Below are 16,065 nucleotides of genomic sequence, written 5' to 3' on the forward strand. Positions count from 1 at the left end.
ATGATGAGTGGTTCTCTGAAGATCAAAAAATTAAGAGTTGGCTTTTGTCTTCAATGAAGCCTGAGATTATGAAACGGTACATTCAGTTGTCTACATCGAAGGAAATTTGGGACTCCCTTAAGGCCGCATACTTTGATGAGAATGACGAGGCTAGAATTTATTCATTGAATCAAAAGGCATCACATCTTCGTTAGAATGGCCGATCTTTGGCTACCTATTTTGGGGAGCTAACTGAGATTTTCCAAGAATTGGATCATTTTAATATAGTATCCATGGAGTGTGAAAACAACATCAAAGTGTTTCAAAAATCCACTGAGAGATAACGAGTCCATGTGTTTCTTGGTGGTCTCGATGATGGGTTTAACCAGGTGCGTGGAGAAGTGCTACAAAAGGACCCCCCCATTTGGCCTTCAGGTTTCTTATGCATATGTTTGTGGAGAAGCCGATCGGAAGGAAGCAATGAAGACGGAGGTTGACAAGAGTGAACCCGCTACCATGGTAGCAAAGGCTCATGGATCATCTTTTGGGTCGAACCGAGAAGGGTCACAAAACTGGCCAAGACAAACTCGGCTTAGCCAAACAAGCCGAGATCGTCCCCAAGGTAAATGCCCACACTGTGGCATGATAGGACACTCCAAGAGTCACTGTTTTGAGCTGATTGGATATCTCGAGAACTAGGATAAGACCCGTGATCCTCGGTGTAACAAATCTCGAGCCTCCGTTACAGAAACCAAGAATGATTTGGACCAAATAGCTGAAAAGGCATCTACCATGATTGCTGCGGCATGTAGTGATGGTAAGGCACTAAGTACTTCTACTTCTGTTATGAATAATACATGGATTCCGGAGCTACTGAACATATGACTTGTGATTCTAGACAGGTTCCATTATTAAAAACATCCACACAAACCGAGGTCAATGTTGTTAATGGTAATGTCGTCCCTATTATTGGGGAAGGCACTGTTTCCTATTCTGATACCATAAAACTTGACACTGTTCTTGTGGTTCCCTCTCTAAATTATAATTTGTTGTCCGTTGCTCAAATAACCCTTGCCTTACATTGTTTAGTTATTTTTTGGCCCTATTTTTGTGTTTTTAAGGACATCCGGACGCGGAAGACGATTGGTTATGGTATTAGAAGAGGAAAACTTTATTACTTGGAGTTGACCACCAGTAGTTCTAGCTTGCTGACTCAAGCTCTTTCCGTTGATGATTCTCAAGGGGATATTAATAAAGTGTCAGACATCTGGATGTGGCACAGGCGTCTTGGGCATGCTTCATTTAGTTATCTGCATAAGTTATTTCCTAGTTTATTTGTCAAGACTGATATTTCTCAGTTTAAGTGTGATGTTTGTGAAATGGCTAAGAGCCATCGAACTTCTTTTCCTCCCAGTTTCAATAAAAGTACCGTTCCTTTTATGATTGTGCATTTTGATGTACGGGGACCGTAAAAAATAGCTACTCTTGGTGGTGCTCACTGGTTTGTTACTTTTATTGACGATTGTACTAGAATGACTTGGGTTATTTTGTTAAAGTCGAAAAACGAGGTTAGTTCAGCCTTTCAACAGTTCCATAAAATGGTTGTTGAGCAATACAATAGGAATATCCAAGTTCTTCGAAGTGATAATGGTGGTGAATATGTTAATACAGAGCTTCGTTCCTTCCTGGAGCTGCATGGTATTGTTCATCAGACCACGTACCCATATACTCCTCAACAAAATGGGGTTGTTGAACGCAAAAATAGACACCTGTTAGAAATGGTTCGTGCTTCACTCATTGCGGCCCATCTGCCTCTACACTATTGGGGAGAGGCACTTACATCCGCAGCTTATCTTATTAATCGTCTTCCTTCTCGTACTATCAACTTCCATACACCATTTCAGGCTCTCACATCTCAGACTAGCAGTCCACCGCCTCCCAATCTTCCCCCACGAGTCTTGGGGTGTGTTGCTTTTGTTCACCTCCATCCCCCTCAACGGCATAACAAACTTGAGCCTCGAGACATTCGTTGTGTTTTTTTAGGTTACGCTACTACCCAGAAAGGATATCGTTGTTATCATCCTTCGAGTCAAAAAATGTTTATTACTCAGGATGTGATTTTCCATGAGAATGAAATGTTTTTTGGATCATCCGCGTCTTCACTTCAAGGGGAGTACCGAAATAGTGAAGTTCTGACCCGAGATAATAGTGAAGTTTTGAAATTTGATTACTCTCCCGTGGCTAGAAATGAGCAGCAACCATTGCAGTCATCACGCCTGGAGTACACGGCACCTGGAAAAGGGCAGCAGTCCACGTGTTATGGTGATCAGCCCATGGCATCTGGAGACGGGCAGCAGCCCGTGTGCTTTGGTCATCAGCCCATTGAGCGGCCCACTGAGCAGCTCACTGACGAGCAGCAAACATTGCAGGAGGAAGAGCAGCCCACGGGTCCCACAAGGTTTGGGCTTGATGATGAACTGCAGCCCACGAGGTTTGGGCTTGATGATGAACTGCAGCCCACTATTTACCATCGAACCGAGCAGCAACTGCCTCCTAATGTTATATCAGGTCCAAGTATGAACTCGTCTTCTGTTAATTCTCATAACCAATTGTCTCCTCCACCGGATACACCTCTACTCCGTTGTCTTCCAGAGCGTATTAATCGAGATATTCCCAAACCCACTTATGAGGCAGATCCTAAGTGTAAACACAAGTATTCTGTGAGTGAGCCAAATTCCGATTCAAGAGTGAGATACCCATTAAACAATTATGTGTCTACCTGTCACCTGTCAGAATCAAATAAGTCATTTGTATATCAATTATCTACTGTGTGCAAGAGGCCTTAGTAGATTCCCGCTAGAAAGATGCAATGAACGAGGAATTGAGATCGTTGAAGAAGATTGCTACCTAGGAAATAACTGACTTGCCAGCCGGAAAGAAATATGTGGGATGCAAATGGATTTATACAATGAAATACAAAGCAGATGGAATGGTAGATCGCTTTAAAGCAAGATTGGAAGCAAAGGGGTATACACAGAAATATGGCATCGACTACACTGATACGTTCGCACCAGTGGCAAAGATCAATACAGTTCGTGTTCTACTGTCCTTAGCAGCGAATCTAGATTAGCCTTTACAACAGTTCAATGTAAAAAATGCATTCCTCCATGGAGATCTAACTGAGGAGATTTAAATGGACCTTCCACCAAGCTGGAGTGATCCGAACATACGGAAACAAAAGGTATGTAGACTAAAAAAATCATTGTATGGGTTGAAGCAGTCTCTGAGAGCATGGTTTGGTAGATTTACCAAGTCCATGAGCGCATTCGGGTATATGTAGAGTAATTGGGATCACACATTATTCCTGAAACGCCGGAATGGAAAGGTTACAACTTTCATCGTATATGTGGATGATATGGTGGTTACTGGTAATGATCCTATTGAGCAAGCAGCCTTGAAAAAAATATTTGTCCACAGAATTTGAAATGAAAGATCTTGGTTCTTTGAAATATTTCCTTGGGATTAAAGTGTCGCGATGCAAGTTCGGGATATGTCTATCACAAAGGAAGTATGTTCTTGACCTGTTAAAAGAAACCGGTATGATGGCATGCAAGCCGGTGTCTACTCCGTTGGCCGAGGGAAAGTTGGGTATCGATCAAAACCAAGTACCAATTGATAAAGGGAGGTATCAAAGATTAGTAGGAAGATTGATGTATTTGGCTCACACTAGGCCGGATCTTGCTCATGCCCTAAGCGTAATTAGTCAATACATGCATAATCTAGGAGAACAACATATGAGTGCAGTTATGAGAATATTGAGTTATTTGAAAGGAAGCCCTAGCAAAGGAATTTTATTCCCAAAAAATGGACATTTTAGAATTGAGTGATATACGGATGCTGACTGGGCAGGATCAACGGATGATAGGCGCTCGACATCCGGGTACTTTACCTTTGTTGGGGGAAATCTAGTAATGTGGAGAAGCAAGAAGCCATTTGTTGTATCAAGATCAAGCGCAGAAGCCGAATTTAGAGGTATGGCACTCGGTATTTGTGAACTCTTGTGGCTTAAGTTTCTGTTACAAGATGTGGGGATCAAACATGGTTAGCCGATGAAGTTATTTTGTGACAATAAAGTTGCTCGTGATATTGCTCATAATCCAGTGCAACATGATAGAACCAAGCATGTAGAGGTTGACAAGTTCTTTATTAAAGAGAAGCTAGATAGCAAAGTCATTGAGGTTCCTCCCATAGGAACGAATGACCAAGTAACAAATATTCTCACTAAGGTGTTTTCTAGTGACAAGTTCTCCAGATTTCTAGACAAGTTGTGCATGTGCAACATCTATGCACCAACTTGAGGGGGAGTGTTGACTTATATTAAAATTCCTATAATTGTGGGATTCCTACCATATTTGGTTTCCTAGTTTAGGATGTAATTATTCTTTCCTTTATTCTGATAGGATTGTATATGGTTGTATAGCGCTGTATATATACCTTTGTTTTGAGATGAAATAATATTATTGAAAAGCATTCTTTCTTCTGTGATAAGGGCTCATTCCCAACAATACAATCTCATTTTCCTCTTGGGGAACGCCACTCTATTTAACAAGGAAATCAGATTTACCCAAAATTTCAAAGTTAACTTATCAATGTAAACGCACAATGGCTGAAAATAGAACTTCATTCTCCACCATCACACAGAAATTACATAGTAACCCAAAGGAATAAAGAAGAAACAACCTAAATTCAAAAGTCCAAACTCAACATCAACAATTCAACTATTTCTTCTTGCTACTGCTAGCCGGTGTCTCTTCTTGCCAGGTTGCTTGCCATTGCTTATCATAAAACGTCGTCTCTTCGAGTAGTTTCTTTAGGTTTTCAACATCCTCGTTCTTGCGGATCAGAAGCACTCCCCCTACAGCTATGAACAATAACGTTTTGCAGAAGAAATTGCCCATTTGGTCGACTAGGCCTACTCCAGTCAAGCTATCAACAAAATACGCCATGAAAAAACCTATCATAGCAGCACGACCTGCAGGAAACTCATAAAATAGCAGAAAATAAATTAGTTTTGAGTATTTCCTCTTCCCTCATTACGCTTATGTTAAAATAAGTGGATCCGAACAAACCGTTAAGTATTTCAGCTTCAGGTAAATGGTATCTCTTTATCCATGCCCACCAAGGTACAATGGACGTGTCAAAAGACACAGGGTTCCCATTACTGGATGATTCCGGGTTGTCCTGGAGCCATTTTCTCCTCCTGGCCTCTGAAAATGGCAATGCAAGGTGATGCATTAGAAAACAAGTATTTTTTGAATTATAAGGAAAGATAACAAGTTCAGATAACAAGTTATTTGTCAAAGATATGCTTTAAATCAAATGAATCACAGATTCTTTGTAAAATGAAGCCCTTGGAACTTCACAAAATTGTTCAGGTAAATACAAGGGTGTAAAAACATCTAACAGATGTTCCTTCAATCCTATTCTATTTGGAAATTGATGCTCTTCTGCAAAAAAGAATCAACAAAAGACTTGGCAACTTCATAGAAATTTCTTCATTTAAGTTTCAAAACATTTGGGGAAGAAAACCCATGAGTTTATTAGCTCTAAAATCAACATGCAAGTTCAGAAGTCAGATTAACCACTTGGGACTTGCAAATTCAGCAGATATCCCCCACATTCTACAAAAACACCCTCAACTCAATACTTCAACTACTATTCAATGTTCCTTATGGAGCAGGGCAAACAAATGAAAATTCTGATCTCAAAGTTTAACACGGAAAAAACAATCAATATGAAAAATCAAAATCCCATGCCAACTCAAACAGTTGCAATCAGAGCTAAACAAGAACAAGTGAAGAAATAGACAATTACAGATCAGAAGGAAAGAAACCCAGAACTTACCAGCATCAATAACAGCATCCCAATCGGTTTTTCCATTTTTCTCAAACTGCTTCAAATCCCAAGTCCCATTGACCCATCTCCCATCTTCAAATAAATTCACCACGCTTACCTCCTCAGCTGTTCCAGGTGATCCATTAGCCCCGGCAGAGCTCTCACTCTTCACCGGAACAGCCTCAGCGGCGGGCACGGGGACCTCGGGCTCTGCTTTGGGCTCCACGGCTGTGGCAACTGAGCCGAGAGCTCCAGCTCCATTCTCAGCCGAGGCTCTGATGGTGAAGAGAGGGTGGTTCTTGGGTCTGAGAGAGAGAAAAGGCTTGTGGGTCAGGAGGGGTTTGAAGTGTGATGAGGAAGGTGAGAGTGTTGGGAGATGGGTTGTGGGAGAAAGCAAGGCCATGGAAATGGACATTGTTTGGATTGATTTGCAGCAAAAGGGGAGGGAGGGGGTGTTGGTTGCTGCTGCTAATCACAACATGGTAGCTCTTCTTTTTCTTGGGCTATCCTCCTTCCTCACTCACTCCTCAGCCTTAGAATTGCCCAAATTCCAAATGGGCAAAATTTGTATTTTCTGCAGTATTTTTGTTATGAAAATACAAGTTGAAAAGTGTTTAATTTATAAAAACTAGTATATGCCCACACACATTCCACAAAGTGTGTGTTTAATTTTTTTTTTTTTTTTTTTTTTTAAATAAAATTGAAGGAAAGAGGAAGAGGGTGAGGGTGAGAGAAAACGTAAGAGTTGGGAGATAGGGAGAGAGATTTATTCTTTATTTTTTTTTTAAAATTAGATATGTTAAATCACTTGTATGTGAGTTTTAAACAAAAAACAGCAAAATTTTATGGTATGAAATTACGTTACTGTCTTAACTTTTTTGTTGTGGAAGAAAACTAAATAGTATTTTCACTCTCTTTTGGTTGACAAATAAGGTTGTAAACATGAAAATTCTATAATAAATGAAACGAGAACACGTGTACAAGTAGTAGATTTGTATTGATTTGAATTTGTAGGTTACAATCAATGTTTACAACTTTCCTCTAATTCAGTCTTCTAATTTGATGTAGATGCATGATTGTTGATCCAAGGGTCGCAATGACTTGATCTCGGACAAACGGTTGAACAATTGCTTCAAGTTTTGAGCTTGAAAACAACTCGTGGATGATCTTCACCTTAAGGGTGCAGCAAAGGTAGTGTTTGATGCGGGATTTCGTTGCTTCAAGGGTCTTGGCGACTTGATCTTGAAACAAACGTTACTACAAATTTATAAGCTTGCAACAAAGTCTTGAAGGAATTGGCACGAGTGCTTGTTGATTCTTCAAGGGAGTGCTTCGGCTTTGGTGAAGAGAAAGCTTCGGCTTTGGTTGAATGTTCTTCGAAGAGAACTTTGGCAGCGTATTAGTCTTCAAAGGTTTGGCAGAGGTTCTTCTGTGTAGAGTTTTTTCCACTCCAACGCTTGTGGGAGGACCTTGTATTTATAGGCTTCTCAAAGCTTGCCTTTGGGATGATTTTAGGCATGTTTTGTGTCTTAATTTCAGCCACTTTACTCCCTTGGCCGAATTTAAGGATCTTGTTGCCTATTTTGTGAGCAATCTTCAATTTTTACTTGTTTTATGAAGATGCTTTAGCTTTCTTTCCAGTTTTAGGATCAATTTGGATTCCCTAGCCGAATTTAAGGGGAATTCTCCCTTATTGCCGAATTTTGGGGAAGTTTTATACTTCCTTTGCTTGACTTGTGCCACATGTCATTGATGACTTGTCCATTTGTGATGAGTCATATGCCACGTGGACCTTTGTGATGCACTTTTTGTATGCAATGAAATTTACATTTCTAAAAATGCCCCCACTTCAAGGCGCGTTGTAGGCATGTGCTTGTCACATGTAGGAAATGTGTTTTGAAGTCTTGCCATGTGAATGTTCTAATTCAAGGGTTGTTGAGACTTGATCTTGAATTAGATTGCTTCTTCAAGGGCCGTAGAGGTGTATTTCTTGAATTGGAATGATGAATTTCATCAAGGGGCTTGAGGCGTATTTCTCGAACAAAACAATTCTTCAAGGGCCATTGAGGCTTGGTCTTGAATAAAGGTGATGAATTTTGTCAAGGGCCATTGAGGTGTATTTCTTGAACGAAACATTTCTTCAAGGCCTGTTGAGGCTTGATCTTGAATGAAATGAAAATTTTCTTCAAGGGCTGTTGAGGCGTGATCTTGAAAGAAATGAAATTTGTTTCTTCAAGGGCCGTAGAGGCTTGATCTTGAAAGAAATTTTGAAAATGGATAAATCGGCACATACTAATTGTGTGTATTTGATTTCCCATAATCTTTGACAAAATATATTCGGCGCATTTTGAATTTTTCCTTGTGGTTGTAGGAAAACAAAAAAGTTTTTCTTCCTTTGATAAGAATCCTCTTTAAGTTTGGTAACGAGGGTGACTCCCTTCAAAGTGTTGGAAAGCTTTGGTGATTTCCTTCAAGGTTTTGGAAAGACTTAATGCTTGTCCTTGGGTAAGTAGGATGTGCATTTTTCTCTCCTTCTTTCTTCCCCAAGGCAAGGAGGAATTCTTTTTGTTTCCTCTTTTCTTTTCCCACGACAAGGAAGGAGATGTTTTGTTCCTTGTTTTGATTTCCATGGCAACGAGGACAACTTTCTTTCCCCTTTTTTTTATTTCCCATGACGAGGAAGGAGTTTTTCTTTCCCCTTTTGATTTCCCCACATCAAAGAGGTATTTTTCCTTTTCTTTGTTTTGTTTTGGGAAACATGTCATCTGATTTGCACGCCAGGTTTGAGATTGATTTCTCCTCTGGAAAATTCTGTAAAAATATGGGAAACGTGGCCTTATCCCTTGTCTTTTCAGGCATATATCGCATGCTACTAGGAAAAATCGGGAAAGCCTTCAACTTTGTATTTTCCTACAGCTGCGCAATTCTGATAGGAAAACAACTTCTGCGGGAATAACTTTGAAAACTAGAACGTTTGGCTTAGGGAAAATTATGAAATTTGGACACAACGATCCTCGGCCACTTAGCTTCCTTCTCCAATTGGTCTTGTATCAAAACTCCTTAGGAAAGTTGAATTATCACAAACAATGTCTTGCTTGTGCAGATTGGCTGAAACTTGCCACTTTTTGCTTGGAATTTGCTTCCTTCTTTTGGTTGGAATGTGCTTCCTTGTTTTGATTTTCCTTTTGCTATTTGGGTATGTATTTCCCTTATAGCATTAGGAAGCAATTGACCCTTATATATAGGACAATTGGGTGTATATTTTTTTCACAGTTGTATTCATTCACAGACTTATAGTCTTGGAAGTATAGATGTTGTCAGTCGTGTTTTGCTTCATGCAAGAAAATGTCTTTCTGGTGATCGAAACGATTGACCAGAGCAAGCCAGAGGGTGCGTTGGTCCTCCTCAGGAAAGGTACTCAGTCTGTAGTGCATCATGGATATGTCTTCGAATGAAGATCATTACAGTAGCTTTCTAAGCTTCATGGACAGGATTGGCATCGGTAGGTTCCTCAATGGTGGCTCTAATACCTTTTGCAGTAAGATAGAGTTTCATGTCTTAAACCCACTTTGGGTAATTTCTTCTTGATACTTCCAAAGCGGTAAAATCGAGCTTGTTCAAGTTTGACTTGTCCCTAAAACGGAGGGTACAATAAAATGTGGTTAGTCATATGGAAAGCCATAAACATACATCATAGAACATTCGGGTTCTATATACATGTATTGGTTTAATTTAAACATGAAAGCTACAAGTTTCATTGGTAAATTTTGAATGAAAACTTCAGGTTTCAAAGGCACTAAATATGAAACTACAGGTTCAATTTAGTTTTACGAACAATTAGTTCATAAATGAGAGGTTCCTGCAAGAACACATAATGCAATATGTTGATTTAAGTTTAGTGGATTTGAGTTGCTTCGGGAACTCAAGTGTGAGAGATTGGAGACTATGAAAGGATGTCAACAGTTCAAAGTAGAAAAATAAATTATTGAATCGTTAATGTTCAAAAGTGATCTCCAGGTCAATAATTTTGGATTAATTATCAGATTAATGGACTACATGTCAGTTTTAATTAATTCAATAGATCGAGACCAAATGAGGTCGATCGTGGAAGCAAAATAATGACAAACGGGTCATATTAGCTTTGGTTGGCAGTAAACCAAGTGATAATTAAATTAGAATTAATTAGCGTAAATCAAGGTATCCCAAAAAAATATTTGGGCATGATTTAGAATGTGGGGTTATATTCAAGATGATATTCCTTGGTGTATGATTTTCGTAGACGATATAGTGTTGATAGATGAAACTCATGAAGGAGTAAATGCGAAGCTTAACCCTTGGAGAGAAGTGTTGGAATCTAAAGGTCTTCACCTAAGTCAGTCAAGGACATAGTATATGGAGTGCAAGTTCAGTGCAAACGGAGGCTCAAATGAGTTGGGGGTAAAGATACCAAAGAGCAACCACTTTCCCTACCTAGGATCTATCTTGCAAAAGAACAAAGAGCTGGATATAAACCTCAACCATAGAATACAAGCTGGATGGATGAAGTGGAAAAGTGCATCCGGCGTGTTGTGTGACCGTCGTATGCCACTGAAGCTCAAGGAAAAATTTTATAGGCCGACCATGCTTTATGGCACGAAATGTTGGGTAGTGAAGCATCAACACATACATAAAATGGGTGTAGAGGAGATGAGAACGCTTCGTTGGATGTGTGGGCACACGAGAAATGATAAGATTAGGAATGAGAATATCCGAGGTAAAGTAGGAGTAGCTGAAATTGTAGGAAAGATGAGAGAAAATCAGTTATGGTGGTTTAGACATGTGAAACGAAGGCCTACTGACGCTCTGGTTAGAAGATGCGAATAAGGATAGAGGTTTAGGGCCTAAAGGGTAAAGGAAGACTTACAATGACTTTGGAAGAGACTCTAAGAAAAGACTTAGAGTACTTGTATCTAACGGAAGACGTGACACATAACTAAGCGCAATGAGATTCTAGGATTCATATAACTGACCCTACTTAGTGGGAAAAGGCTTTGTTGTTGTTGATTTAGAATGTGAGGATGCCAAAAATTGGCATTAAGTCAAAAAAAATAACACAGCCCAACCAAAAGTGGGCTGGCTGTGATGTGGGGTCGGGTTGTGGGAGGGTTGCAAGCCTCTGGGGCGTGTGGTCTGGGTGAGCCCAACAGCAAAAGCTGCTGGTTTGGGCCAAAAACAAGGGACGGGGCAAGCCCAGTAGCATAAGGCTACTGATAGGTTGGGCTGGGGACACGTAGACGGGTCCAAGAAGAGCTTCAGACCTTCTTAAGAGTTCGGCTGAGCTGTAGGCTCATGTAACCCTACCAAGCCAAAGGCTTGGCGCGTCCGTGTAGGCGCAACAAAGCCCAAAGGGTTGCTGCCATGGTCCCGACGTCGAGACGACGTCGTCCTGGTGGCGTGCTACACATTGCTGGGCTACAAGCCAACTGTGGTGGTCAGCGATGGTGTCAATGGCGGCGAGCCACAGCCATGCAGCATAATTCCCATATTTTTTTTTGTTTTTTTTTTTTTTTTTTTTTTGACTTTTCTAGGGTTTGTGAAAACCCCAAATTGCTTCTAATTTATTTATATGCTTTGACTCACAAATTTCACATAGAAAAATAATAATTGCATAATGCATGAAACGTGTGTGTGTGTGTGTGTGTATTAACAAATATATGAATCATATACAATATATCTATCGGAAAGAAAATATAAATATAAGGGGTTCATACATCATGGAGAATGCTTTCATGCTTCGTGAACGTTTCAAATATCTTATTTATTTTAAGCGCATCTGATTAGCAGAAAACAAATAAAAACCTTTGAATTTTGTAGATGAAAGCATCCTCCTACAATCCTTTAGTTTCTCAGCTTCTAGCAAGAGCATGCTGATAACGTGTTAAGCCTATTTGACTGAACTGTATTTAGGACTAGAGAGAGAGAGAGGCCGGCGGCAAGAGAGGGAAGAGAGAGATTTAATTATGAGGTGTGTGTTGTATTAGTCCATTGTGCCTTTATTTGTAGTGGTATGATATGTTAAATCCTTACCCTAATAGGATAAAATCTACTAAGGAGAATATTCCAAAATATCCCTAAATACACTAGATTTACACAATCATATTCGTGTTCTAAATATAATTGAAACAAAAATGGGTGTAAATATCATTACTTTCTTAAAATTGTAAAATAGGATGTAGAATTTTTACATCTCAAATTAAATTAGAAGATACCAATAGTCCCTTGTGTTTTAGCAGGTGGCCACTTGGCGAGACAAACCCGTGAGGGGCCTTATCTCACCAAACTATTTCAACGTCAGAATTTTATACTTTCTTGGGGAATTTTCTTTCCGTGGACAACTTTCCCAGGAAAGTAGAACATTTCCCGAGAAAATATCCACTGTTTCCATCGACGCCAAAACCAAACAAAATTAAGAAAACTCTTTTGAGTTGTGAATCTTGATCATGGGTGGTGATTCTCCATTATCAGGTAATAAATTTTCGTCTCAAATATTAATGCTTTGATTATCGGCTGTGGATTTTAGTCATGTCATATGAATGATTGAATTGTGGCCTGGTTTTTCTGTTTGTATATTTTCATGGGAATCCTATCAATGTGCTGAGAAAATGTCAAAAGAATTTGTAATGTCTTTAAGATTAGAATAATCCTTGTGATTAGAAATGCTAATCTTAAAATTAGTAGTTATGGGTGAGGAGAAAAGAGAAAAAGGCATTAAGTTTCACAAGAAAAATCTTGGTTTGGATAATCTCATGTAAAATTAAAAGGATCATGCTTGCTTGTAAAGCCAACAATATGGTTTGGATAATCATGTCAATATTAGAGCAAACACAAAGGCAAACCCTTGGAAATACCCCTTTATCAATGAAAAATAGACACAATGTAACTTTATTGCATTGGAAAAAATTATGCCGTGGACCTTTGAAACAATGTTTGTGTTGCCGGGACACCCGAAGGGCCGGCCATATGTACCCCGGAGGAAAGCAAGAATGTGGATGGCCTGCATATCAGTGATCAAGGGAACCCCACTTGTATTTACTTAGGACCTGTTTGATAGAGACAAGAAGGAATGTATATGGAGAGGGGTCGAGAAATGAAAGAGAATGTAGGAAACAAAAACTAGAAGAGAAAAAAAAAAGCTATTTCTTGTTTCCAGTTTTTAGTTTTCACTTTGCTTATACATCTGTTTCATTTCCTTCCACCACCCTTCCTCCACTTTCGTTCATCCGTTTTTTCTCCTTTGTATTTCTCCTCTATTCCTACCAAAAAGGTGAAAACTAAAAACTAAAAACTAAGAGTGAAACGGTTATAGATTTTGTGCATACTATGCATGTTCCCTTCAGTTGGACTTTGTTTTTGTCAGACCTTCAGTTGTAATCTTGTATGTGTTTAGCATGAAAATGCTGCTCAATGTTTCTTTCATTGCAGAAACGAGATCATTAGATAATCAATTTGACTGTGAAGATGTAAATGAAGCATGTTTAAAGGAAGCGAAGGGAAAGAGACTATGGAAGAAAGTTAGGTATCAGCTTATTGAATACCATTCATTGCCTGGTTTTTTAAGGGACAACGAGTTCATTCTGGGTTATTACCGATCAGAATGGCCATTGAAGCAGGTGTTTCTAAGCATCTTCTCCATTCATAATGAGACTCTTAATGTCTGGACGTAAGTACTCTAGTGCCTAAAACTTATTACCAGTATACAATCCAATGGTTATTTTGTTTTCTGAAGCTGCATGTCTCATTTTAAATAACATTGTTTGCTGAGAAATTTAAGACCGTTGCTTTTAATCATTTTTCACATTTTTTGTAGGCATTTGATCGGGTTCTTCCTTTTCCTTTTCCTAACAATATACACAGCAACAAAAGCTCCAGACCTCATGGATCTGTCTTCCCTGCAACGTTTGTCTGACATGATTAGAAGAGCCGATTTGCACAAAATTCATCCAGAATTGTTGAATTGCCTCCCTTCACTAGCTTTTCCATCTATGGATTTTCTCTCCTCAGTTTCAGGGAATATAAGGGAACTTCTCGCCAATTGCTTGCCTGACCGGTTCTCCCACACCAATCAAACAGAGAATTCTGTTCTGGTATTATCCTGCTCTTTGATTAAAAAATGCAACTCTGATGCAAAGATGTCTTTTCGAGGTTTTCAAATGCTATTGCACGCTTTTCCTTCCCTTTATATGCATGAAATTTTTACCGAGTTATCTGGTATACATATTTTTTCTTTGAAATCTTTTCAATAAAATTCGGTCTACATACCCTACGATAAAATAATTTTTAGTTGGAAATCCTTTTGTTTTCATGTTTCCCAGCCTTATGTTTGCTATTTGTTCAATAATTGCAGCATGGAGTAACAGATGACGTGATGAACATGGTGGCCCCCCTTATGAATCGATCCATAACAAGGTGGCCCTTCTTTGCATTCCTAGGTGGAGCCATGTTCTGCTTGCTAGCCAGCAGTACATGCCATCTCCTTGCTTGCCATTCGGCGGGCCTTTCCTATATAGTGCTCAGATGTGATTATGCAGGCATCGCTGCACTCATCACAACCTCATTTTACCCTCCTGTCTACTACTCCTTCATGTGCAACCCCTTCTTTCGTAACCTCTACTTAAGTTTCATAACAGTGCTAGGTATCACCACCATTATTTTCTCCCTCCTCCCATTTTTTCAAGGACCCAAGTTTCGTGTCTATCGTGCTTCTCTCTTCTTTGTGATGGGTGTGTCAGGTGTCGTGCCTTTAGTTCATAAGCTCATAGTGTTCAGGAATCAGCCAGAGGCCATCCAGACTACCGGCTATGAGGTGTTAATGGGGGTTCTTTATGGACTAGGGGCATTGATTTATGCTACAAGGGTACCAGAGCGGTGGAGACCGGGGAAGTTTGATATTGCTGGCCACAGCCACCAGCTTTTCCATATTTTGGTTGTGGCAGCAGCTTACACTCACTACCGAGCTGGTCTACTGTACCTAAGATGGAGGGACTTGAAGGGTTGTTAGCTTGTATTGAGATAGGACCAACACTGGAAAATATTATACAAAGGGTAATTTCTAGCCCTTCTCTGTTGGACTTGGAGGTATTAGCTAACTTTTTCCTTTGGCCAAAATAAAATACACTGTTTTTGGTCTGAAATTTGTATATTTTCCTTTTCTTAACCTTCCAGCATGTCTAATTACAAGTTCGGTTGAAAGTGAAATACCTCTTTGTACTGTTTGAAACCTTGCAAGCATTTTCGAAGCGAAAAGATTTCTACACACATCTTTTCTCCTTCTGTAAGTCCTTGCTTATTTTTGTCAATGAATTCTCGTTTGATGTACTCAATTTAAATGCCATAAATAAGTCAGGGTGTACAAGGCGAGAAAATAGTTGTGTGGAAATCACTGGACGATTCAGTCAAGTCTTTTTTGGATATTTGTTCAAGTTTCAAGGGTTCTGAAAAAAGAAACTATTTTGGATTTTCACCACACATACAAATTTGACTGCAATTTTCTCTTTTCCTGTCAAAAAAAAATTAAAAAAAAATTAGAGAAAACTAGAGCAATGAAAATCACTATGATATTTGGCTTGAGTTTCATAGCTTTGATTTTAGACATAAGCTTCATCTTGATGGCTATAATATTGAAAGAGAACTCAAATTTGATTTCCTCCTCACTGATTTAAATAAAATTTAGATTTTAGGGTAATAATCATTCCATATTTTTGCTATAGATTAGGGGTCATTGAAGAAGAGAATTATTTATATTTATCTGAGCTAAAAAAAAATGGCCACTAATCTATAGCAAAAATATGAAATAATTATTTCCCTAAAATCTAATTTTATTTAAATCAGTGAGGAAGGAATCGAATTTGAGTTTTCTTTCAACATTATAGCCATCAAGATGAAGCTTACGTCTAAAATCAAGGCTATGAAACTTGAGTCAAATATCATAGTGATTATGTTACACCGTCATATAAAGAGCCTCCGTAGCCAAATGTTATTTAGAATTTGGTGATTGATATCTTCATGATGATTATAGCCAAACAGTTGGACTTTTACCGCTTCTCGTACTTAATATTTTTTTTCCTTTTTATTTGTAAGTAGAAGGTCTTAGGTTCTGATTTCGTGGATAATGAGTGTAAATTTAATATCAATTTATTTTATCACTTTTTTGAG

At 39.0% G+C, this 16,065-nt stretch overlaps 2 protein-coding genes across 2 annotated transcripts; one reads left to right on the forward strand and one right to left on the reverse strand.

Annotated features, from left to right (window-relative positions):
- Positions 1–4,646: 4,646 nt before the first annotated feature.
- On the reverse strand, positions 4,647–6,429 carry LOC137711007 (light-harvesting complex-like protein 3 isotype 2, chloroplastic). The gene is made up of 3 exons (XM_068450196.1): positions 5,884–6,429; positions 5,109–5,246; positions 4,647–5,011 (listed from the first exon to the last, which is right to left on the reverse strand). The coding sequence occupies exons 1-3, from the start codon at positions 6,287–6,289 to the stop codon at positions 4,758–4,760; spliced, it is 798 nt and encodes a 265-aa protein (XP_068306297.1). The 5' UTR covers positions 6,290–6,429; the 3' UTR covers positions 4,647–4,757.
- Positions 6,430–12,209: 5,780 nt separating this feature from the next.
- LOC137711276 (heptahelical transmembrane protein 4-like) lies at positions 12,210–15,306 on the forward strand. The gene is made up of 4 exons (XM_068450507.1): positions 12,210–12,378; positions 13,336–13,573; positions 13,721–13,997; positions 14,258–15,306. Exons 1-4 carry the CDS (start codon positions 12,354–12,356, stop codon positions 14,909–14,911), a joined length of 1,194 nt encoding a protein of 397 aa, XP_068306608.1. The 5' UTR covers positions 12,210–12,353; the 3' UTR covers positions 14,912–15,306.
- Positions 15,307–16,065: the final 759 nt, after the last annotated feature.

The sequence above is a fragment of the Pyrus communis genome, chromosome 12 (genome assembly GCF_963583255.1).
Source record: "Pyrus communis chromosome 12, drPyrComm1.1, whole genome shotgun sequence".
In the NCBI taxonomy this organism is placed as follows: Eukaryota; Viridiplantae; Streptophyta; class Magnoliopsida; order Rosales; family Rosaceae; genus Pyrus; species Pyrus communis.